The sequence below is a fragment of the Eschrichtius robustus genome, chromosome 12, assembly GCF_028021215.1.
Source record: "Eschrichtius robustus isolate mEscRob2 chromosome 12, mEscRob2.pri, whole genome shotgun sequence".
Lineage (NCBI taxonomy): Eukaryota > Metazoa > Chordata > Mammalia > Artiodactyla > Eschrichtiidae > Eschrichtius > Eschrichtius robustus.
This window is the reverse complement of record NC_090835.1, coordinates 98,288,493-98,313,773: the sequence shown is the minus strand read 5'-3', so window position 1 is coordinate 98,313,773 and position 25,281 is coordinate 98,288,493. Positions and strand designations below refer to the sequence as shown.

At 45.0% G+C, this 25,281-nt stretch overlaps 1 protein-coding gene across 7 annotated transcripts in view; it reads left to right on the top strand.

Moving 5' to 3' along the window:
• The first annotated feature begins 300 nt into the window (after window positions 1-300).
• The window catches only part of SIRT5 (sirtuin 5), a 28,827-nt gene continuing 3,846 nt past the window's right edge, over window positions 301-25,281 (top strand). The window contains exons 1-8 of one of the 7 annotated variants that reach the window (XM_068558945.1): window positions 301-400; window positions 8,773-8,922; window positions 11,408-11,541; window positions 13,988-14,213; window positions 15,710-15,797; window positions 16,614-16,667; window positions 18,098-18,221; window positions 19,887-20,002. In XM_068558945.1, coding sequence (XP_068415046.1) covers window positions 8,808-8,922; window positions 11,408-11,541; window positions 13,988-14,213; window positions 15,710-15,797; window positions 16,614-16,667; window positions 18,098-18,221; window positions 19,887-20,002 — 857 coding nt within the window. In that variant the 5' untranslated portion in view covers window positions 301-400; window positions 8,773-8,807. The other 6 variants (XM_068558939.1, XM_068558940.1, XM_068558944.1 and 3 more) reach the window with 6 other exon arrangements.

Below are 25,281 nucleotides of genomic sequence, written 5' to 3'. Positions count from 1 at the left end.
TTGGAAATAGCGTCTCAGAAAAAGCCGACCTATAATTCCAAGTGCTCTGTCGCAAAGTTGTGCGATCAACTGCAGGCTCAAGGAGGAAACCAGCTCGTCATTCACAACACGTCTGGGAAGCTCACAAAGACGAAGTCAGATCCTGTCCCCTCCCCCCGGCCGGCCGTCCCCCAAAGAAAGAAATGCAAAAGAACAATCTTGTTCGACGATGAACAGGCCCAGGGAAGAGCCCCCCAAGGCTTGGGAACCCGGCCAGGTGCGCGTCTCCGGCAGGGGCCGCGGAAGGCCGGACACGTGGGTCAAGCCGCTCCGCCCCCGGCCTCGTCGTCCCGCCCCCGGCCTCGTCGTCCCGACCCCGCGCCAGAGCCGCAGCCGCTGCCGCTGCTCGGGCCTCCTGCAGGTGCGTCAGCACTGGGGCCAGGCCGGCGTCTGCGCGGCCTTCCTGGGCTCCGGCCTGGGGTCCGGCAGAGCACGCGTTCCCGCGGGGCCGAGCTCGGCGGCTGGGTGTGGACCGGGGGCTCACCGGGCCGGGCGCGGAGGCGGGGCCAGCCGGCCAGCGGCGCGCCTGCGCGGCTCAAACGCACCCGCTGATTCCGGGGTCCAGGATGGTGGCGAAGGGGGAGGGGGAGCGCGAGGGGAGAGTAGGAGCGCGAGGGGGAGGGGGAGCGCGAGGGGGAGGGGAGCGCCCCCAACTTCCACGGGTGGACCCGGGAGGCAGCCCCGGCCGCAGCCGCACGTGCGGAGGCCCGAGGCCCGGTGTTTTCCTGGCACAGCACAGAGGCAGCTGCGGCCCGAGAGACGAGGGAGGGGAGGAAACGAGGTCGGAAAGTCATGTGGCCGGGGCAGGTGGGCCTGGTAGGCCTCTGTGAAGGGGGAGCCCCTGGGGGCCCCGGGCAGGACGTCCCCTTGGAGTAGAGTCACTCTGGGCACTGCAGCAGCCCGGGTGGCAGATGTGAGGTGGCCTAGGCCTGCTGGTGGGCGTGGGAGGAACGGCCAGATCCGCAGGTAGTGTAAAGCTGCAGCCCTCGGGATTTGCTGAGCTGTCGGGCTGTGGGTGCGAGATGCTGAAGGAGAGGAGAAGTGGGCACCAAGGAGGATGGTGCCCTAAGGCTTTGTAGGAAGAAGTTTTGGGGAACGTTCCGGAGTTCGGGCTTGGCTGTATGAGGTGGGAACCATGTGTTGGGCGCTGGAGGGGGGGAGTGCCATCTTGAAGCCCTGGGAGGTTGGGAGATCCAGCGAGGTAGGAGAAAAACCAGGAGAAGATGGCGCCTGGAAGCCGGGAGGAGGAAGTGGTTCCCGGAGAGGTGATCAAATGGGTCAGAGGCTGGACGTGATCAAGTAGGAGCCTTGGGTTTAGCAAGGCTGGTGACCTTGACAAGAGCAGGTGGTGGTAGGGGAGAGGGAGTGAGTCTGCCAGCGTCGATACCTGGGCGCTAGAGCATTGCATTTATTTAGCTCATAGGTGTTCAAAAAGTATTTAGTGAACACCTGTGTAAGTTTTTGCAGTTCCTTTGCAGTGTACTTACTGTGTATTTTATTATTTTTTATAAATTTATTTATTTATTTTTGGCTGCGATGGGTCTTCATTGCTGCCACGTGGGCTTTCTCTAGTTGCGGTGTGCGGACTTCTCACTGTGGTGGCTTCTCTTGTTGCAGAGCATGGGCTCTAGGCGCATGGGCTTCAGTAGTTGTGGCTCGCCGGCTCTAGAGCGTAGGCTCAGTAGTTGTGGCGCACGGGCTCAGTTGCTCCGCGGCATGTGGATCTTCCCGGACCAGGGCTCAAACCCGTGTCCCCTGCATTGGCAGGCGGATTCTTATCCACTACACCACCAGGAAAGCCCATTATCATGTATTTCAAATTAATGTTTTGTAAATTATTTTTTCTCTCGAATTCCTAATATAACCTTACATTTATTGTATTTTTCAGAATTGGTGGGGTGCCCCCTTTATCAACAGGGAACCTGAGGCATTTTTCTTTTTTTCTAATTGGGTAGGTGAGTTTCCAGTTTCACAAGAAAGCCTGGTTAAGTGGGTACTGCCATTCACCCAGAGTAATATCAGTGTTTGGGAACCTATCCTGCACCCAGAAAGCTCCCAATGACTGTGATGAATGAGTTTTTCTCTCCTGAGGCCTTTCTTCCCACCTGAAGGTAAAATCAAGGCAGGATAATTGGGGGCTTCACCCAGGGCAGTTTTCACCCCTGAGGGCTTTTGGACCAGATAACCTGAGTTCTTCCTCCTCTGACTCAGCACAGTGGGGACCTTCTACCCTATCACTGCACCACCCAGGTGTTTGCTTTTGCACTTGAATCAGGTTGTGAGCTTGTGGAAGCTAGAACCACTGCCCACCCTGATCCCTCAGAATCGCAGATAAATGTTGGCACAGAGGATGCTTCCGATGAATACTTTGAGGTAGCATCTTGAAAATAGACTTATGTTCTGAGCATTTACAATCATGGAGATAAACTTCAGGTGGCACTGTTCTAAAACGTAAAAGTTTTGTTCTTAATCTCTCCTTTGTTTTCACATTTACTGAGAGACTTGGAGAACGTCTTGTAAGTTAATGGGAAATTTAGCAAAACAATTCCTACATTTCATTTAAAAAAAAAAAAGTCATGTGATGACTAATAAAACAGGCAGTAGACCTGTTTAGTTTTTGTAACCCATAAGACCAAAATTATCTCACTGATGCATTACTTCAGATAGACATGAAAAACTTAGACTCCACTAATAAATTAGTATGATAAAAGATTTGAAATAAAAAGAATATACATATTTAAAAGGAGTATTTTTTTTTTAAATGGCACAACTTTTTTTTTTTTTTAACTTTGGGTTTATTTATTTATGGGTTTATTTATTTATTTATTTATGGCTGCGTTGGGTCTTTGTTTCTGTGCAAGGGCTTTCTCTAGTTGCGGCAAGTGGGGGCCACTCCTCATCGCGGTGCGCGGGCCTCTCACTATCGCGGCCTCTCTTGTCGCGGAGCACAGGCTCCAGACGCGCAGGCTCAGTAGTTGTGGCTCACGGGCCCAGCTGCTCCGCGGCATGTGGGATCTTCCCAGACCAGGGCTCGAACCCGTGTCCCCTGCATTGGCAGGCGGATTCTCAACTACTGCGCCACCAGGGAAGCCCAAAAGGAGTATTTTAATTGTATACAATTCATGAGTTTGTTTATATGCATATATATGTTTATATATATATAAAATATAAGTGTATGTCAGTAGACATTATAATTCACATAAGATGAGAGCTAAAGCTGTCTTCCCCCAAAGTACTTGCTCATTGCATTTCCTAGACAATCTAGATACTAGTGGTTTTTGGAAATATTGAAACATGAGCAAGGAAAACTTTTTTCCATTTTATTATTTTGAGTTCAGTATTATGGTGAAAGTAATTATTATTACTCAATAATGAGAACATTTGAATAGAAAAACTTAGATGAAAAATTAATAACATTTTACCCAGATAATACAAGTCTTAATTTTGTCAATTCTAATTAAAAACTCCTTCTTAATATTCTCAAATTTTTGACAACTCTTTATAATTAGCAACAAATTCAATACTTAAGTTCAGAGTAGAATGAAGGTTTGCCTTCATTTCACAACTATCCAGCAGAAGACCCACCATTTAGACGCTCATGCAGAAGAGCTGTACATATAGCAGTATAGTCAATTGCTTTATGTTGATGCCTTTGTTGATTGGATTTTAAATCCTTAAATCCTTTTAAATTCTTAATGACTTTAAAAATCCTACCTTCATGTCTAAGAAAAAATATGACAGTTTACTCAGGAGTTGGTCTAGAATTCTTTGAAAATAAGTGGTAATGTTTTCTAACATTTAAAAACTTACAGGGGAAGAAAATAATGTTCTGGATCAAATTGATGTCTCCAGATTTAAATATTAGAAAGCAACAGTGCAATCAAACATCTTTGAGAGAAATAGCTGAACATATTAAGCACAAAATAGCATAAGTAACTTCATGCAACATATAAGGAGCTTTTAGTAAAGTGAAGCAGTTTTGGGAACATTAATCTTTACAGTGTTCATGAAGATGTGCAAGTTTAACATTTATCATCTATGACAATATCTTAAAGCCTCAGCCGGATCTGAGAAAAACCCCTTTTCTTGATAATTATTGAAGCTGAGTGATGGGAACATACATACGAGTTAGTAATACTATTCTATTTTTGTATATGTTTAAATTTTTCCATAGTTAAATAAAACATAAACTGTAGATAGTTACACCATTATTGAGGTGTTCAAGTAGTTAGTTTTTCCAAATCAATTGAAGTTTGTCAGAAGCTTACGCCCATGCTGGTGGAAAATCCTACCAAGTTGTTTTCCTCATGCTTCCTTTAAATAAAGCACTGGGGGGCTTTTCAGGATAGTCGGGCATCCCCATTGTTGTGTGCAGGCTGCCCACCAGAGTGGCCCTCCTTGGCCACTGGGCATCTGAGCCTGCCCACCTTCTCCCCCTGGCAGCCTGTCAGCCAGGGGCCTTTTTTGGCACTATCTTTGCCTCTGACCTCATGACTCCAGAGGGTCTTGTCCCCTGAGGTTGTTCTGGAAACCAACACTACACTATTTTTCTCTAACCTACTCTCTTTTTCAGAATTCCAAGCTACTTGTCCAGTCTTTTTGATTAAAGCAGAGACAGGTTACAGTGAAAATTTGTTGACATTTTGTTTGCATGAAAGTTTGTTTGCTTCTTGTTGTTTTTAAATGAGGTTTATTGAAATGCAACTTATATACCGTAAAATTCACCCTTTTGTTATACAGTCTATGAGTTTTGTAAAAACACCACAAAATAAAGACATAGAATTTTCCCTGGCCCTACCTGCCTTCCCCTTCCGTCAGTCCCTGGATACCATGGAGGTGATTTCTGTACCTATAGTTTTGCCCTTTCAGAATATCATATAAATGGTCTCAAACAGTAGGCAGCCTTTTGGGTCTGGCTTCCTTCACTTAGCATAATGCTTTCCTTTTTTCAAAAGAAAGCAACTTTATTTTTAAAAATATTTATTTATGGTTGGGTCTTCGTTTCTGTGCGAGGGCTTTCTCTAGTTGTGGCAAGCGGGGCCACTCTTCATCACGGTGCGCGGGCCTCACACTATCGCAGCCTCTCTTTTTGCGGAGCACAGGCTTCAGACGCGCAGGCTCAGTAGTTGTGGCTCACGGGCCCAGTTGCTCTGCGGCACGTGGGATCTTCCCAGACCAGGGCTCGAACCCGTGTCCCCTGCATTGGCAGGCAGATTCTCAACCACTGCGCCACCAGGGAAGCCGCGCAACTTTATTTTTGAAATAATTTTAGCTTAATAGAAATGTTGCAGACATAGTATACAGAGTTCCCATATACCATTTACCGCAGTTTCCCCTAAGGTTAACATCTTACCTTACTCAGTTTAGTACTAGTTTAGATCTAAACTAGGACGTTTACATTGATATAGTACCGTTAACTAATTGGCTGGCTTCATTCAGATGTTGCCACTAATGTCCCTTTTCATGTCTTGAATCCAGTCCAGGATCCCACAGTGCATTTAGTTGTCATGCCTCCTTAGTCTACAAACTGGGACATGTCCCCAGTCTTTATCCTTCATAACCTTCATAGCTTTGTTGACGAGTACTGGCCACTTTTGCCATAGAATGCTTGCTCAATTGGGGTTTGTCTGATGTTCTCTTACAATTAAATTGAGCTAATGCATTTTGGGGAAAAATACCACCCAAGTGATGTTTTGCTCTTCTCATGGCATCATATGATAGATGAAGATGAAGTAGTATGAAGGAGGTAGATGAAGTCAGTATGTCTTAGAACTGGTGATGTTAACTTTGGTTACTTGGTTAAGGTAGTATCTGCCAGGCTTCTCCACTGTCGTATTACTATTGTATAATATTTTGAAAATGCATCCATGTTGCATGTATTACCAGTTTTTTCTTTTTATTGCTGAATAAGATTTCATTGTATGGATGAATCACAATTTGTTTACCCTTTTAAAAGTTGATAGACATTTGGTTTGCTTCCAGATTTTGACCTGGCACTGTCTGATAGGCCTGCTGAACATAAATAATTTCACAGAACACCAACATCAGACAAGGCCACCCTGTGATCGCGATGAATCCGGACAAAAATAAGACAACTCCATAATTAGGTCTGAACCCAGACATAAATAAGAACTTTGTCTAAACCACAGAAATGGCAAAACACCCTCCTATCCTGGCTAATAGGAGGGCTGCTGCCTCTTGACCAATCCCAGCTCAAGCCTCACTTCACTCCTTCCTCCTAGATCACACTCACTGAATTATCCAATTAAAGTATACTTTTTCCTGACAGCATCCAATCCAGATCAAAGCCTCCTTCCTGACCCTCCCCAGCTTTACCCAGCACAAGCCCGAATCCTGTAATAAATCCTTTCCAACACGTCACCAGGTCGCCTGCAGCTCCTTACCGTGAGCTGCTCCGTCCTGGCACTTGCTCAGCTGCAGGTGTGTTCTAGACTTCTGCTGGAGAGCACTGGCAATGCAAACAATATATACACACACCTGTTGAAAAGCCTCACTTCCACTCTTGTCGCCGTACATCGTACTTCTCACCCCAATTCTTGTTACTAATTTCTTGGGAATTCTTCCATTTTTTTAAAAACACAAATGCAAGTAAGTACTATGGTATAACTTGTATCCCCCTTCCTTTCTCTTACAAGACACTATTTGCACCTGACTTTTGTCCCCTATTCTGGAGATCTCTATCAGATTAGAGGGAACAACTCATTCTGTTTTCTAACATGTGAAATCTGAACATTGGAAAGATGTATGGAATTAAATAATCTGATTTGACACTAACAGAGTTTTGAGGCTCATCTTCCAGACATTTATTTTTAACCTCTCTGAATACCCTCTGCTCTACTGATATCAACACTCACTTCTGAAGCCAGCGAGCTGTCTGCTTATAAATACTGAGTCAACCAGCAAATCACATTTAATTAGACTTTGTTCATTTGGGTCGTCATTGTTGAATTGTAGTAAAATACATATAATGTAAAATTTACCACCTTAACTATTATTCAGGGTGCGACTCAGTCGTGTTAAGTACATTCACATTGTTGTGCATCCAGTCTCCAGAACTCTTTTTATTTTGCAAAACTGAAACCCATTATTTTTATTTTTAAACTATTTTATAGTTTACATGCAGTAAAATTAACCCTTTTTTAGTGCAGAGTCCTATGGGTTGTGACAACACAATCATGTAACCACCACCACAATCAAGATGTAGGACAATTCTGTCACTCCCCCATATCCTCTCGTGCCCTTTTGTGTATTCACTCCTCCCTGCTCCGGCAGCCACTAATATGTTTTCTGTCCCCATAGTTTTATCCAGTCCAGAATATCATATACGTAGAGTCATACGTGCATTCTTTTTTTATAGCAGCCATGTTGCATACTGTGAATGTGTCATTGTTTATTGAACTCATCGCCTGCAGATGGACATGTAGGTTGTTTCTAGTCTCTTGCTGTTAATCACAGTAGTCTAAAGAACAGCCCTGTAGATATGTCATTTTGGATGTGTGCAAGTCTCACTGTTGTAAAAATATCCAGACTTGGGATTGCGAAGTCAAAGGGAAAATGCATTTGTTTTTGATAGGTTGTCCTCCAAAGGGATTGTAAGGTTTTGGGAAATGTGTTATTTTTCTATTTTTCCTGTATATACAGACCTTTAATCCTGAGTTCTGCCAACAGTGTGATCCACTAGATAGAAGTCAGCTATGTCAGTTACCCTTTTGAAGTCATGGATCTGAATATGACCTTTCTCTGTGTCTGTTTTTCTTTTATATAACTCCTCAGGGATAGGTAAAGATTTACTAAATGCACTTTAAGACTCGCAGTTTTCTTTGAGACCATGTCATCTTAACCCTATTTCTTGTCATAGTGCATATCTTCCCTGCCTAGTGCAGTTCTCAGAATTTACATTCTCACAGAAGCTATATTTTTTTTTATAGTAATCTTTATTTATTTATTTATTTTTATATTCATTTTTGGCTGTGTTGGGTCTTCGTTTCTGTGCGAGGGCTTTCTCTAGTTGCGGCAAGCGGGGGCCACGCTTCATCGCGGTGCGCGGGCCTCTCATTATCGCAGCCTCTCTTGTTGCGGAGCACAGGCTCCAGACGCTCAGGCTCAGTAGTTGTGGCTCACGGGCCTAGTTGCTCCGCGGCATGTGGGATCTTCCCAGACCAGGGCTCGAACCCGTGTCCCCTGCATTAGCAGGCAGATTCTCAACCACTGCGCCACCAGGGAAGCCCTAGAAGCTATATTTTGACGCAAAGTTGAGAAGCCAGTGGTTTTCATACCGTTTTGAAAGCATCAGAAGCTGTGTTTCAAATGAGTTCTCCCATCTGACCCTTTCCCAAGCCTCTAAGGCTGTGGTTCTCAAGCTTGAGCACTCATCAGAATCACCCGGAGACAGATATGGGCCCACTGCCAAAGTTCCTGATTCAGTGGATCTGGGGTGGAGCTCATGACTTTGCATCTCTAACAAGATCTCAGGGGATGCTGCTGATGCTGGTCTGGGGACCATACTTTGTAAACCACTATTCTGGGCACCTAGGAGCGCTTTAGAACACACAATGAAAACAGCTGGTTTAGAGGATGAACACCATGAAAATTGCTACGGAGGATTTTTGTTAAGGGCATTCTTTTGCATATATGTTTATGTGTGTATGTATATATTTGCAGAAATACCAGTATTTTCTGATTGTTTCTCTTTGTTTTGTAATTTTTCTAAAGCCCATCTCAATAATTAGTGCGACACAGAGAACCTGATGCCACCTCTCCGGATTGTCCCAAGCCGTTTACTTTCCCAGCTGTATTGTGGATTGAAGCCTCCAACCTCTGTGCAAACCAAGATTTGCCTAACAATGGCTCGTCCAAGTTCAAGTAGGTCTTCGTAGCCTGCCATCTCATCTCCAGTGGAATTTGAAATACCTGAATGTTCCTGCCCTGTGAGGGGGAATGTCTGTATTGAAGTGGGTACGGGGCAGGATGCTGGAGAAAGTCACTCTGTCCTGTTGTCCTTAGGGAAGCCCTTTCTAGGACAGGGTCAGAATTATCTCTCAATAGCCAAGTTAAGTCCATTTAAGACATTCTGTTGCTTCTTCAGAGTGTTTGCATTTAAGCTTTTCACACATGATTTGTATTTTAAACCTCTCACCTCTCGGCAGGGCAAGAAAGCTAGTGATCGTCCTATGGGGTACTATGGGGTTAAATTTTCTACTAGACAAGTGATTTGTATCTCTAGCTGACAAAAACCTGCAAGTCAACTCTGACCTAGGAATCTATTCATCAGTAGGATGACAGAGTTTACATTTGAGATAGAAAAGACTTTTAGGGGAAAGTTCTATGGGTGAACTTTAGGTCCTTAAGGATGTTTGTAGATTTTGAATCCAGGAGTCATGTAAATAGTTCCTAGAAAAGTACTGATGTATTTTCTTATTAAACATCTTGTTCTTTCAGGAGATTAGATCAGACTACAACCTCTAACCCACCCAGACTGGGTTTCTTTTTCCGAATTCTTCCTTGGACAGCTTTAGTGGGCCCTGTTTTTCACACTGGTCTGTCTCTGAAAGGGATGCGAATTCCGGCAGAGCGCTAGTGCGGTTGGCAGGTCGCTGGGCTGGTTACACCCGAGGGAACAGTGTGCCTAGACCGTCTTTATTCCTTTGAGCTTATGCTGCTGAAAGCATGGTCCCAGAGCTCCAGGGCCAAGCGGGAGAGGGAGCCGGAGCCTCTGCATCTTTTGTTTCTGAGGCTCTGCTTTTATTCTCTGTTTATTCTTCCCAGTCGTCAGAGAGGAAGGGAAGGGGAGGAGAGATTCTGAGCCTCTTTTGAGATTCTCTGTCCTGGGCTAGCCATAGAGGCAGCTCTGAGCTTACAAGGGTGAGGAGGGCCCTGCCCTGCCTGGAGGAGCCAACAAGCATGAGAAACCGGTACGATCCACGTCACCAGCTTGGGGTACACAATGACGTCACCTTCCCTTTAACGTTCACTTCGTTGTCTGTGAGCCCCCATCCCACTGTCTTCCTTCCCTTCCTCCATCGCCGGTTCCATGTCTCAGGGGCGCTCGATCCGTCCCAGGGTTGATTAGCCTCGGCTGCCATTCCTCCCGGGGGAGACCAGAGAGCTTACTCCATCAGCCAAGGAACCTGCTTCCACTGAAGGTTCAGCACAGACGGGCCACTCCCGGAAGATACCCGTGCCCGGCAGACCCTGCCCCGGTGGCCCGGGCCAGCCGCGGGCCATGCTGGTCCACACTCGCTTCTCCGGGTAGGGGCACTGGAGGAAGTCTCTTCTCCCACAGCGCATGCTCGGCTCTGCTGCACTGCTTAGGCCTGGCCTGCCGGGGCCATGGCATCTCCTCACCCCAGGCACGAGGGCTGCAGAGCCGCAGTGCCTGGGAGAGAGGGTGTTGCTCTCAGCCTAATCTCTGCCACCAGGAGAAACAACGGCAGTTCCAAGTCTGGCTCCTCGTCCTTATCCTGGGATGATGACACTCGTTTCGGGACCAGAGTCTGCCTTGTGATGCCCATCAAGTGCTTGGTGCAGCGCCTGGGCGCAGTGAGCCTCACGGAAGGAGGGCTGCTGCCCCCGTTGGTCTGAGATCAGGCGGGAGGGTGCCCGGAGGTGCAGGATTAGGCCTTGGATCCTGGAGCGCAAGCCATAGGCCGTGACCACGACTCCCTGCGGTCATGTTATTCTCTGCGTTCAGTTCCCTTCTGTTACCCCAAGTCTCTGGGGACGTCTTGTTGTAAAGACCAACTCTTACTCGAGCCGTAAAGGAGAAGGTCATGGGTGCAGATTGGGACAGAGCATCTATTCACAGAGGAGGGGCCCTCATCCTCACCCCGGTAGTGATGCCGAGGGAAGCTGGACTTAGCAAGATCCTCAAAGGGAAGTGAATTTGGAAAGGAAGGGAATGCTTTGGGGTGCAGCGGGCCTGAGGTCAGCCCTCACACACACACAAGCTTGTTTTTACTTTTAAGAAGGAAGTTGCATCCCCGTCCATTAGCGTTTTTTAATCCTCATAGTAGCCCCCCTTTAGGGAAGGCACTATTGTGCACGTCAAACAGCCAAGGAAACGCAGGATAGCAGAGGGTCAGTCATTCACATAAGATCTCGCTTGCGGGAGATGGGGTGGGATGCAGGGCCAGTGCTGTGCGCCCCAAGCCCCTATCTCTTTCTTAAGACGTTGTACACTCACACATCAGTTGCACGGGGGCGTCCTCATGGTACGAGAATGATTTTTATTTGCTTATCTTAAAGTATAATTTCACGCAAGGTCAAGTTTCAAAATACAGGCAATTGATTTGGGATGTAAATGTCCAAATGGTACACTGAATTGACCAAGATTTTATTCTCTCTTTAGGTATGGCTGACTTCCGGAAGTGTTTTGCAAAAGCCAAGCACATCGTCATCATTTCAGGGGCTGGCGTCAGTGCTGAGAGTGGGGTGCCGACTTTCAGAGGAGCGGGAGGTTACTGGAGAAAATGGAAAGCTCAGGTTAGTCCTGTCTCCAGAGCACCGAGAGGCTCTTCTGCCTGAAGCCATAGTAGTGTCTGACTCGGAACCTATACCTACTCCTGAAACCCAGAGAGGAAAGCTTTGAAATTTACCATGACCCTTTTGTCCTGTTTGTTTTGGCATCGACACACAGTCCGTATGATTAAGATCTCAGATTTAAGCAAAGCAGCCTCTTTCCTTTCTTTCTAGGCATGTATTGATTGCACTTATTCAGATAACAGTTGGATTTCTTCCAGTAACTAAAGTGGAACCAGAAAACTTCATTTAGCGTAATTCATTACTTTTCTATAGATGTTGAGATTAAGAATTACACGTTTTTTAAAAGTTTCTCTGAACTTTTCATGTGAAAAACAGTGTTGAATTGTTAAAGGCTTAGGCCTTGATGCTCAAAACTTTATATGAAGGTCATTAGGATGTAAGTTCTCTGGGGGCATGCAGTTTTTTAATTCAGTTTTTATTGAGGTATAATATATTGGGAAAAACCCGTACAAACTTTTTGGCCAACCCAATACGTGCAATAAAATTTGCCAATTTCAAGTGTACAATGCAGTGAGTTTTAATAAATGTACACACTGGTGCAGCTGCCACCAGGATCACTGTGTGGAACGTTTCTGTGCCCCAGAATATTCCCTCAAGGCCGCTGTAGGCAGTCTCCTCCCCTCCCCCTGGCCCAGGAAATCCCTGGTTTTGGAGGGCAGGGAAATGTGCCTGATTTTTTTTTTTTTTTCTAATTTTTTTTTAATTATTATTATTTTTTTATTTATCTATTTTTGGCTGTGCTGGATCTTCGTTTCTGTGCGAGGGCTTTCTCTAGTTGCGGCAAGCGGGGGCCACTCTTCATCGCATTGCGTAGGCCTCTCACTATCACGGCCTCTCTTGTTGCGGAGCACAGGCTCCAGACGCGCAGGCTCAGTAATTGTGGCTCACGGGCCCAGCTGCTCCGCAGCATGTGGGATCTTCCCGGACCAGGGCTCGAACCCGTGTCCCCTGCATTGGCAGGCAGATTCTCAACCACTGCGCCACCAGGGAGGCCCTGTGCCTGTTTTCTTCATCGCTCTATCCCCAGCTCCCAGAACTCTGGCACATGTAGATGCTTAATAGATTTCTGTTGGTCGAAAGAAGGCAATCATGAATAATTACTTCAACACATGACTTCCAGATTTCATAGGTAATTTCTTATCGAGTGAAGGGTTAATGAATCTGCCCTTCCTTCCCCTATTAAATGTCTCAGGCTGGCAGATGTTTAGGATGTCTTGTCACCTCTCTGCTGCCCTCCGGGCGAGTCTGGGGATCATCACCTTAAAGGTGAGGGAGGGGAGGAAGAAGAGCGGAGGGCCCTTAGGGTCCCACAAGAAGGAGGAGCTGCGGACAGCAGTCCCTGGATCTGAGAAGCGGGGCGGGGTAGGGGCAGGCGGGGGTGCTCAGAGGGCATCAGGAGGAGCTTCCAGAGGGGCGGTCAGTGGTGTCAGAGCAGCTCAGGGTTTGGGGGGACCCAAAGAAGTCAGTCGACTGTTTGACCCCACCTGTGTTCCAGGGCTGCAGCTTCATGCGCTGCCTGTGACCGCTTCGGGCCCCCGGAGGTCTAAGTGGGGACGGGAAGGAAGGAAGTACAGGGTTGATGTGGGTGATCCACGGCACAGATGGTCCACTCCCCAGACGCAGGCTGACTTTACCACCAGGTTGAAGGGTGACCTTAATAGTAAAATAAAATGCATAGTCCCAACCCCGCCTCAATCAATTTATGGAACATTTCAGTCATTGCCAACGGTTCCCCTCCCCCAAGCTTCCAGCCCCAGACAGCTACCGACCACACTGCTCTTCCACCGTCGATGAGACTTGCCTCTCCTAGAAGAGGAATCGTACTTTAAAAAATATGTATTTTATATATATCCTGTTACTATAATGTATATACTATTTTTTATATGTGTAGTTTGTGTGTGTGTGTGTGTGTGTGTGTGTGTGTGTGTGTACCTATCATTATAGTTATAAAAACCGAGTTTTTCAACTATGGCCATTATACCTCAGTTGGGCATTTTGCATTTTACTTTTCTTCCTGGATTAAACGAGCTTGGTATCCTGTAATGTGGAGCTCCATGAAAAAGTGGATTCCAGACTAAATTACCTTCCCGCCTGTTACTCGACTTCACGTTCGTAACTTACCTGAGTGGAAGGTGAGACAGGTTGCAGTCTCCCTGCCTCATCACTGGGGAAGTTAAACCGATTTCTCCAAGGTCCCTCGTGAGCCCCAGGCCCCGCCCTGCGGCTGCCACGCCACATGTACCTGCACGGACGTGTTCCTGCGGGCACCTCCCAAAGCTGCCTCTCTGCTTAGAACAAAGGGGGCCTGGGAATGTCCCACCGCCCAGCTTCTGGAGCATCAGAGCTTCTTTCCCTCCCTGACCCCTGCCTCCTTTCTGCCCCCCAGGACCTGGCCACCCCTCAGGCCTTTGCCCGAAACCCATCCCAGGTGTGGGAGTTCTACCACTACCGGCGGGAGGTGGTGCAGAGCAAGGAGCCCAACGCCGGGCACCTGGCCATCGCTGAGTGTGAGGCCCGGCTGGGCAGGCAGGGCCGACGGGTCGCGGTCATCACGCAGAACATCGATGAGCTGCACCGCAAGGCTGGCACCAAGAACCTTCTGGAAATCCATGGTGAGGGACCCTCGGTCTTCCGTGGGAGGGGGGAACCAGACCTGAAAACACAGGTGCTGCCATGTCCCAGCTGGGCCCGCTGCATCTTAACAAGACCTCAGGTGTCTGGAATGCAGACCACCCTGCCTGGAGAAGCCCGGTCTGCTCCGCTATGTGCTCTCCCCTCCCCTCCCTGGGTGTCCTGCTGAGGGGCCTTATGTTCCCAGACAGCCCCCCAAGCTGGGCTGAGGGAAGCAGGAGGTTTGGGCCATTGAACAGCTGTGGCTTTAGCAGGATTCAGCCCCGGAAAGGCCTGGCATCCCTGGGGGAACCATTTACTCTCCCTGTGTCCCCGATCGGCCCTGTCCGCTGAGGCTGTGCTTCTGCTGAGCCCTCGAGCCTTTAGGGAGCTGCCAGCTCAGTGGCCTTCGCTGCCGCGAGCCCACCAGGTCTGTGACACCGCGGAGCTTGTCTCAGGTCCCTCTGGCTTCCCTTCTCTGCGCTTAATGACACCCTTCTCTTCCCTCTTCTTAATCCTCTCCCCTTTTTGCTCTCACCGAAAATCTAATCCATTCATTCATACAAGAGCATAAATGGGTATGCAGGAATTTCTTCCCAAGGGCATTTAATAGTCTACAAAAGTTCAATCCCAAGAAACGCATTTCAAATTGTGGAATTTCCAGAAGCAGTGACCCAGTGGGGCTCCAGGCTCCCTCTAGTTTAGCTGTCTCCTCAGAAAATAAGTCTCTGGATGGCCTTGCTTGGATCCCATACCTCCCTTTTGACCAAACACTACTGCTAGAAGGATAGGCTGCTACGATTGGACCAGTCTGGAACTCGTGCCCTAGCTTGTATTTGGGGATGTGACTGACAGCTCCGTCAGCTTGGCATGGGACAGAGGAGAGGTGGCTCCCCAAAGAAGGAATCCTGGACAGAATGGAACAGTGTGTGTCCACTGCAGTGTGACGTGCTCAAACTGGGCATGGGGTGACTGGTTAGTGAATGGAGATCACCTTTTATTGGTTAAGGTCAATAAGTCATTGCTAGTTTTAACAGTTATTTTCTTCATTTGTTAGCTGATTATTTATTGAGCTGCTTTTGTAGAAAAGATTCAAGCTTTACTAAGTCAAAATTAAGATTCTGTAAAATGCATCCCAAGCTACTGAGCCTTTATCAGTCATATACTTAGTGAATCCTGCCCTTAGGTTTAGATTGGCTTCTTCTACCCAATTGACTACTTCAGTTCCACCTGAACATCAGGGTAATCAGAGAGCTCCTCAGTCATGCAGTAAGTTATTTCATCTGCCTCTCTCTCCTACAGATTATGCGGTCCAGGAGGGCAGATGTTCTGGCTTGTTCAATAGTACTGCATGCCTTTATGTTTCCTGTGATACCTGGGGTAGGCCCATTTGTTAAAACGATGTATAAAAACTAAATTAGTTCGTGCCCTTTTAGACGTGGAGACAATTGCTCTTGATTATACTAAATTCCAGTCTTGTTTAACTTTTGTTTTTCAGGTAGCTTATTTAAAACTCGATGTACCTCTTGTGGAGTTGTGGCTGAGAATTACAAGAGTCCAATTTGTCCAGCTTTATCAGGAAAAGGGTAATTATACTGCACTACAGAATAGACGTATGTCGTTTTGTCTAAGTTGAATATAAATGCGAAGAAATTGAACATTCATCTAAGATTCCCATGGATATTTATGAGAAATAAAACTGGGTACAGTACAGCTATATGATAAAAGAAGTATTTTGCTCACAATTTACGATGTTAAGTGAAAACAACAGAATCTAACTATACAGTATGATCCCAGTTTTGTATTTAAACACACACACACACACACACACACACACACACACAAACACACTATGTTGATGTATCTGTATATAGATAAAAGTCCAGAAGAAAATACAACAAAATATTAACAGGAGTGGTAGGATTATGGGCAATTTTGATTTCTTCTTTATATCTTTCTGAATTTTCCAACATTTCTATGATGAACATTTATTATTATTATAATTAGGGCAAAAAATTAAAGAGTAGACTCAGAATATTGAGAAAAATTCTACCTGGCCATTTTAAATCAGTATAAATTATACACATAACTTATTAACATAATGTCATTGCAGATGATTCCAACTAGGATGACATATACTGTGCAAATCATGAAACTCTCCTTAGCACAACAGCTACTCCACCTGCCCCCCACATACAAATTCCCTCTCCTGGGGTAGAACCAGTGGTAATCAATTGTTTGGTATCCATCCTCCTGGTATCCTTCTAAGTCAGTGTGTATTCATTAGGAGTTTTTGTACCATATACTGCCAGGCAAAGAGACAGTCTTATTGGGTTATCTTATTTCATTGTTCTTCGATTACACCAGTGACGTTCTTTCTTTTCTGATATTATTTACTTCAGGGCTCCAGAACCTGAAACTCAAGATGCCAGAATCCCAGTGGAGAAACTTCCCCGGTGGGTAAAAATCTTTGATCTGTATTTGGTGTTCCAGATTGCAAAAAAAAAAGAAAATTAGGGGTCAAAATCTAAGTTCATTTGGTGAGATGCCTCTTAAATGTGCAAATGCCGAACCCAACCCTGATCTATGAGGCCAAGGGCGAAAGGGCAAAAGGTGAACCAAGCCAGGCTTAAGAGAAGTGCTTCTGTCCCGTCCCTTCCTCCTCTGTGTTATGGCAGGATCATTTCAGGTCTGGAAAGTTTCAGCAGCTGTTATGTTGTAGACGCTTACCAGTCACTGTATATGAAGCATAGCGGCTGGCATCCCGGAACTAACTGGTCAGTAAGCCTCAGCGGCTATCCTCTCCATCCTCCTCCTCGTCATCAAAGTTACTAATCCAGGGTTACGGAGGCAGAAAGAGGTCTTGCAAAAGTGAAGTTGTAGGACCAAATAGAATTTTTGTAGATTAACAACAACAAAAAACTTTTATGTCAGTTTTTCAAAACTAGACATTAAAATAGCGCTTCCAAAAGTGTTTCTGAGAGCACTAGATCCATGTGATGTTATAGGCATTACTTGAAAAAAAGATGTCATGTGCTCAAATAAATATGGAAACACTAGATTGAACGAAGTTAAAGTATGTTTCCTTTACTGCAGGACTAATCAGAGCACTGAATATGTGAAAGCACATTGTTACTCTCTAAAAAGCAATTATTTTAGTATTTCCCTGGTTGACTTAACCTTTTTCATTTTTCTTAATAAGGGTTTCCATTACTAAATTCAAAGTTTCGCTCTAAAAGAATAAGTTTTCATTACTAAATTCCGAAGTTTTGATCTGAAAGTTTTGATGTAAAAGAATCTTGAGTAGGAGATTAATATGATGAAAATGGTGTTTGGGGGAGATTATTTTAGAAGGTAATTATAAGATGACCTGGGGTAGCAGTGAGTGAAAGATGAGAGATTTTTAGGAATTGACACTGGAGAACTTGGTAGAGACACAGGGCAAGAGAGAGGTGAATCTGAGAGAAGGAAGAAGGAGGTCACTGATGAAATTAGCAAGCAGTTGACGTGTTAGAGGCAAACCTCAGCCCAGTACATTCCTCCTGGGCCTGGCTGACCGTGAGCACGACCGTGCCCGTGACTGTGAGGAAGCAACTGGGAAAGAGACAGCTGTTTAGAAAGAGGACATCGAGGCTGGCTGAAACGCATTCACCAGCACGTCAACCCAGTGCATCCAGACAAGATAGAAACTTTATAAGGGCAGGTAAAGCTACACCTTCAGGGCAAGCTCATGTGGGCTGGAGGGAAGGGATGGGGGCTAGGAAGGCTCAGAGTGACCCACCCGGACAGACGGGACCTGGTGCAGCTCCTGGCTGCCCCTGATGCACTTGAGCAGGCCTTCCTGAGAGCAGGTCTCGGGGTTGGCTTAAGGATGACACTCTTCCAGGTGTGAAGAGGCAGCATGCGGGGGCCTGCTGCGACCTCACGTGGTGTGGTTTGGAGAAAACCTGGACCCTGCCATCCTGGAGGAGGTTGACAGGGAGCTGGCCCTCTGTGACTTGTGTCTAGTGGTAGGTCATGCCCTTCCCTGATCCTCGGGGTGCTCTGAAACACCAGGCGGGGGGGTGGGGGTGGGTGTTGCTTACCCCCTCCCTCCCCCTCCTTTCCTTCCTCCCTCTTCCCCCGCTTCGCCCTCTCTCCCCCTCCTCCCTCCTTCCTTCCTTTTCTTAAGGGTGCGTTGAGAGTCTGGGGGTGCCCTACAGAAAAACTAAGAAACAGTGAATAAGGTACAATCTCAAAATATGAAACTATGGAAGACCATGTCTTGGGCTTCTCAAAGCCTTTCCCCCCCTGGAAGAGAAATAATGAAAAGAGCATGTTGTTGGTTCTGATTTTGAAAGTAACACATGCTCGATATTAAATTTGAGAAAATACAAAAAAGTATAAAATTATAAAGAAGAAATTAGAGATCACCAGTAATTCCACCATCCGAAAATAGTCACTGTTAGCATTTTGGTGTGATCTCTTCTAGACCAGAGGGGAGCAAACGATGATAATGTCCATTATCTTGTGAACAAAGTTGTATTGGAGCATAGCCATACCCTTTCTTCTATGTACTGCTTATGGCTGCTGTCACACTATAATAGCAGAGTTGAGTATTTGTGACAGAGACTGCATGGCCTGCAAAGCCTAAAAAATTTACTGTCTGGCCCTTTACACAAAGTTTACCCACCCTGGTCTAGACCTTTTCTTATGCAGATGTAGACATATTCAAATTCAAAAGTGGGTTCATACTATGTGTTCTGCTTGGAAGCTGCTTGATTCACATAGCAGTTCACTTAGCCTATTTCATGTCAGTACGTCCAAATCCACATCATCTTTTAACTGGCTGCGTGGTGTTCCGTTGTATGGATATAAAAGGACATAGTTAACCAATCCTCCACTGTTGGACACTTAGGCTGTTTCAGATTTTGATATTTTAAACAGTGTGTGATGAACGTCCTTAGATGTAACTCTTAGCGTGCTCTTCAAGGTATTTCCTGAGGGCAGGTTTCCTAGAAGTGGAATTAATGGGACAAAGGGCATGCACATTTCAGATTCTCCTAACACATCTCTAAAGGCAGAGGTGGCCTCTCGTGGGTGCGTGTTCATTCAGCTGGTATTTCTTGAGCGCATCCCACTGTTGAATCTGGTATCAATGTGCTTGATAGACGGTTAAGCAAGGAAAGCTGGCTCATAAAACTTGGTCTGGTCTCCCTGCTCTTGTAAAGAATGTTTATAAATATATATTGGTAGAGAAAAACCTGAAAGAATATACATCAAAATGTGAACAGTGATAATCTTGGTAGAAGTAGGGTTAGGAATGACATGTATGTGTTTCTCTTTGAATTTTCTAACTTAAAAGGAACATGGATTATTTGCACCTCTTCAAAGAGCAGAAGCAAAACTAAAACTAACCCCCTTTGGGTGACGATCGAGTCATTTCTTTGCCATTCTCTCCACGTGCGCAGCTCTTCTCTTCGTAGCGCGTGTCCTTCCCGAATTCTAGGGATCAGCCAGAGGGGTGCCTCCTGCCTCCCTGTTTGTCCCTCAGACGCTCTCCATTTATCCCATCCAGCTTAGCTGTCCTCACACCTGCCACCACAAACTGGCCCAAGTTTCTGATAGGTTTTCTGAAAAGCTGTTTCTTCTCCATAGTGTGGTCATTTGTTCGTTTCCGTTTGTTTGCTCTGTAGGTGGGAACTTCCTCAGTGGTCTACCCCGCCGCCATGTTTGCCCCCCAGGTGTCTGCCCGGGGGGTACCGGTGGCTGAATTTAACATGGAAGTCACCCCAGCAGCGAACAGATTCAGGTACCGGGACTACCAAGGTGGGAATGCACGCTGTTGAGCAGGTTTGGACGTGGTCATCCAAGCAGATTTTACTTACTATTCTAATTTAAAAACACGGAGTTTGTGTTTTCTTATTTGGCCTATAGTTGCTTTGATGGAAGAAAACAAAGTATCAAACCTAGATGAAGGTAGCTGTGTCTTTTTACAGGAAGTTTGCCATAGGGCTTTTGTTTTTCACATTTTGAAAGTTCTTCCTTGATTCTTTAGACTTTACTTTTATTTGTATTTTTAAGCTAGATTTAGTAATGGCATTTAGAGGTAGGTCAGCTGAAGACTCAGCACGTAAGCCCAGGAGATACCCATGCAGAACTCCATCATGCACTGTTCTCACCGTGGGGCCCCCTGGGAAAATTCCTCTTTGGTCTTACTGTCAAGAATATTTGTACTTGTGGCCATATTATCATACTGATACTGTTTCCCAAATTTGTGTGGAAAGTGTAGATTATCGCAGTATTCATTTGTAGTCTCATTCTAGGTTCCATTTTATGTCTTCACCTTTGTTTTGCTTTTTTTCACCCCTGCTTTTCTCTCTTCATTTTTAATGTAGTTTATATATTCTTGTCAGTCTGTTTAATTCCTTTCCAGAATAAGGTAGACTATAAACTAATAAATAAATATGAATAAATAAAAGAAAACGTCACTGAAGCTTCTTGTCATTACTTTAGTCAGTGGTTTTTACCTCAGGTTTTAAAAATCTGATGATGACTCAGGAGATTCTGGTGTAATTGGTGTGAGGTGTAGCCTGAGCCCCATGACTTATATAACCTTTCTAGGTGATTCTAATGTGCAGCCAGGATGAGAACCAATGCTCTTTTTCATTGGGATAAAATTGTGTCCCAGACAGTGTGGAAACACTTAAATATAATCCTCTTCAGGTGAGTGAGCTGACTTTCTTCCTAGACTTCTCCAGGTCTTTTTAATCAGCTACAGCCTATGTGCTTAGACCATAGTTCTTCATTTGTGTATAAGTGGTGGGAACTAGGAAGGCACCTTTTAAAACATTGCCTTCTGTGTGAAACTTATACTCTGAAAATGACAGAATGCTGCTGGAAGAAATACAGAAGACCTAAGTATATGGAGGGACACAGCTGAAGAGAGTCCAGAAAATAAACCTCATGTTTATAGTCAACTGATTTTTGAAAAGGGTGTGAAAACAAATCAGTAAGGGAAAGAATAATCTTCTTAACAAATGGCGCTGGAACAGCTGGATAGCCACCTGCAAAAGAATGAAATTGGACCCCTTAATTACACCATAAACAAAAGTGGATCACAGACCTAAATGCAAGAGCTAAAACTATAAATTTCTTAAAAGAAAATATAGGAGTAAATCTTTGCGGCCTTAGGTTAGTCAAAGCCTCCTTGATATGACATCAAAAGCACAAGTAGCATAAGAAAAATGGATAAATTGAACTTCATCAAAGTTAAAGCTTCTGTGCTTCAATGGACACCACCACTAAAATGAAAAAGGCAATCCACAGAATGGGAGAAAATATTGGCAAGTCTAACATTTTAAAGGAACTGGTATCCAGAATATATAAAGAACTCTCACAACTCAATAATGAAAAGACAAATAACCCAATTAAAAAGTGGGCCAAAGATCTGAATAGACACTTCTCCAAATATATATATACATGGTCAATAAGCACACTGGAAAGATGCTGAGCATCATTAATCATTAGGGAAATGCAAACTAAAACCACGACCAGATACCACTTAACCACTAGCATGGCTATAATTTTAAAAATGGAGAATCACAAGTGTTGGTGAAGAAACTGGACCCCTCATACGCCGCTGATGGGAATGTAAAATGATTCAGCTGCTTTGGAAAACAGTATGGTGGTTCCTCAAAAGATTACATACACAGTTAACATATAACCCAGCAATTGTACTCCTAGGTATGTAGTCAAGAGAAATGAAAATATATGTCTACACAAAAATGTGTACATGAATGTTTATAGTCGCATTGATCATAATAAAAAATGGAAACAACCCACATGTCCTTTAACTGATGAATGGATAAACAAAACTTGCTATCTATACAATGGAACGTTATTCGGCCACAAAAAGAATGAAGTACTGATACATGCTACAACATGGATGACGCTTGAAAACATTATATTTAGGGAAAGAAGCCAGGCACACAAGATCAAATATTGTATGATTCTGTTTTGTACGAAATACCCGGAATAGGCAAATCAACAGAGACGGAAGGTAGATTAGTGGTTGTCTAGGGTTGGGGTAGGGAGGAATGGGGAGTAACTAACTGCTAATGGGTACAGGTTTCCTTTGGGATGATGAAAATGTTCTAAAGTTGCTTGTGGTGATGGTTGTACAGTTCTGTGAATATACAAAAAAACCTGTTAAATTATACCTTTTAAATGAGTGGATTGTATGTGAATTATATCTCAATAAAGTTGTTCTATTAAAAAAGTTATTGTCTTCTACCTTATCCACTAAAATATTGGTACATTGTGGCACTTACGTGTAGCACCTGGGCTACTTAGCATCATTAAAAGTAACCGCAGCCGGGTAACCCAAGCCTCTTGTCTGCTTGAAAGAGCATCAGAACGCTCCCATGTGGGGACAGGGTAAATTTTCTGAAGCAGGAAATGCGGTTCATCCCCAAATTCTATTTTTCTTCTAATGTGGCTTATTTTCAGTCATTTGATCTCCAGCTCATCTCTAATAAGTGTACAGAAAAGTACACATCATTGTAGAAAAGTAAAATGCAGATAGGGAAAAAGAAGAAAATAAAACTCGAGTGTTTCCACAACCCAAGATAAGAGTCGGCCTCTGCCTTTCACGCTCAGGACTGACCAGCAAGGACCGGGCATCCATCGTGTTAGTCTTGACGTGAAAGGAAATGGAACTTGGTGGTTTTCCGTGCAAGTTAAGAAGAGATTCTTGGCATGTACTAATGATATCACTTCATAAGTTGGGCCTCCTAAAGCCGCAGACCTGCTTCAGCTGCTACTCTTCTTCAACCAGAATTCTTCAGCTTCACGTCCTGAAAACCTGCCGTGTCTCTGTTTAGACAAACAGGCTACTTGCTAGTCAGAGACTTTGATCGGATTTGGACAGCACCGACCGCAAGAACCATGAGAACAGATGCTTGTGGGCTGCTTTGAGAGCCGAGACTCTCTGTACCACTAAGTCTGGGAATTTTCCCAGATGAGTATAACTGACCAGTGAAGCCAGCGATGCTTTTATCTAGGCGTCATCAAAGCTGACATTTAGAAGAGACGTGGGTGATCATCTTCTCATCCTACTCAGTTTTTCAAATGGGGAACCAAGCCCAGAGTGATTAAGAGGCTTGTTTAAACATGCGGCTCAACAAAGGCAGAAATTTCTCACATCTCATGTGTAACAGATGTTGGCTGAACTTCAGTTAGGTCAAGGGGTCAGCAAACTGCTGCCTGTAGGCCAAATGCACCCACCGTGTTGTTTGTAAATAAAGTTTTATTGGAACCCAGCCACCGCCACATGGTCCTGTATTGCCTGTGGCTGCTTTCGTACTTAAACAACGGAAGTGAGGAGTTGCAGCAGAGACTGTCTGGCCTGCAAAGATGAAAATATTTACTCTCTGGCTCTTTACAGAAAGCAAATTGCCAACCCCTGCTCTAGGTTAATAAGAAAAATGAAAATTGGAATGATACCTCCTTTTAACCTGATTTTCTTCGTTATCTAAATAGGTAGTGGGAATGCTGCCTCTGTTTTAAACTTGCATCTCACAAGACTCCTTCGACCTTGTACAAGTTGTTTGGATTCTTTGCCCCAATTCTAATTTAGAGACTAAGTCGTGTAGAATTTACCTCCCACTGAAATGTATTAATATTTTCAAGGTGTTAATTAGTTCCAGTTTTGTTTTTTTTTTCCCTGTCCCAGATGGTTGTCTTAGATGATTTCTGAAAAACCATTACACTAGGCATTTTCAGATTTAGGCTTCAAGGTTTTGGCTGTTACTCAATTCCAGAGGTCCTTGGCAAGTAAGGGTCTGCGTGCATTTGTTGAGGCAGAAATGGGATTTGTGTTCCCGAGAGACACTGGTGTGCAGGGCTTTCCAAGCACCCTGGGCCCTCCACGCCCTGTGACCACCTGTTACTCATCTTTGCATTTCTCTAAACTTTGGAATTTAGTCAAAGCCCATAAATGTTTATTTAGTACCTACTATGTACTAGGCACTGCTCTGGGTGCTTAGGATAGGATACATTAGTAAACAATACACAAACCCTACCATGTGAAGATGGCATTCTAGTGGTGGAGGCAAATAGTACACAATAAGGATAATAAATGTGCAAATTCCGTGGCCTATGAGAAGTGGGGATTAGGCTGTGGGAAAAGCAAAGGTAGAGTTGGGCAGAGCAGGTGGGTCGCAGGATTCAGTGGGCAGTTGGGGGGAGCCTCACTGAGAAGAGTTCTGAGCAGACTTGGAGGAGGGGAAGGAGTTAGCTAAAGAGATATGTGGGCTAAGAGCTTTCCAGATGCCGGGACCACCTGGAGCAAAGGCCCCAAGGGGAAAGCAAGCCTGGGAGGTTTGAGGGACAGCAGGGAGGCCAGCATGGTTGGAGAGGAAGGAGCAGGGAGGAGCTCCAGGAGAGGTAGAGGGGTCAGTACGGTGAGGAAGTGACCTGTGCTGGGGAAGTGCGCCCAGAGGAAGCTCACTGCAGGTGGAGTTTAGAAGTCTCAGGAATTCTTAGCTAGAAGATGGTTTTATAGCTTGTCCTATTTATGTTATTTACTCCTCAAGAGTATAAAGAGGTTAGTTCTTTTAATTTACAGTTGATCACATTTGATAGGGAAGGCCAGTGCTCTCCCAGGCTGGATTATCAGGGTAGGGGATAGGTGCCCTGTTAGTCCATGCAAAGGGGCCCTGTGGTCTGTTAACCAAAGTCATTTAAAGCAAGAATATAATAAAAAAAGGACACATAAGTATTTCATTTTCATTTAAAGCATAAATGTGCATTCATTTGCCTTTTTTTTTCTGGTAGAGCCAAAGGCCTTTTCTTTGAGTAGGAATCCACTGATTGGAGCTCACCTTTCTTGCATAAATCATATGCATAATCCTCCCGGTGTTCCTCAAATTTCCCTGAAGAGAAAAATCACCTCAGCCTTTATTTTATAAAACAAAACAGATAACCAAGAAAATCAGATCTCAAGGCCCCAGTCTGGACTTCCTGAGTCAGAATATTCAGGGCAAGAGGGCTGTTTATTTGTATATTTAACAAGTGACCTAGGTGATT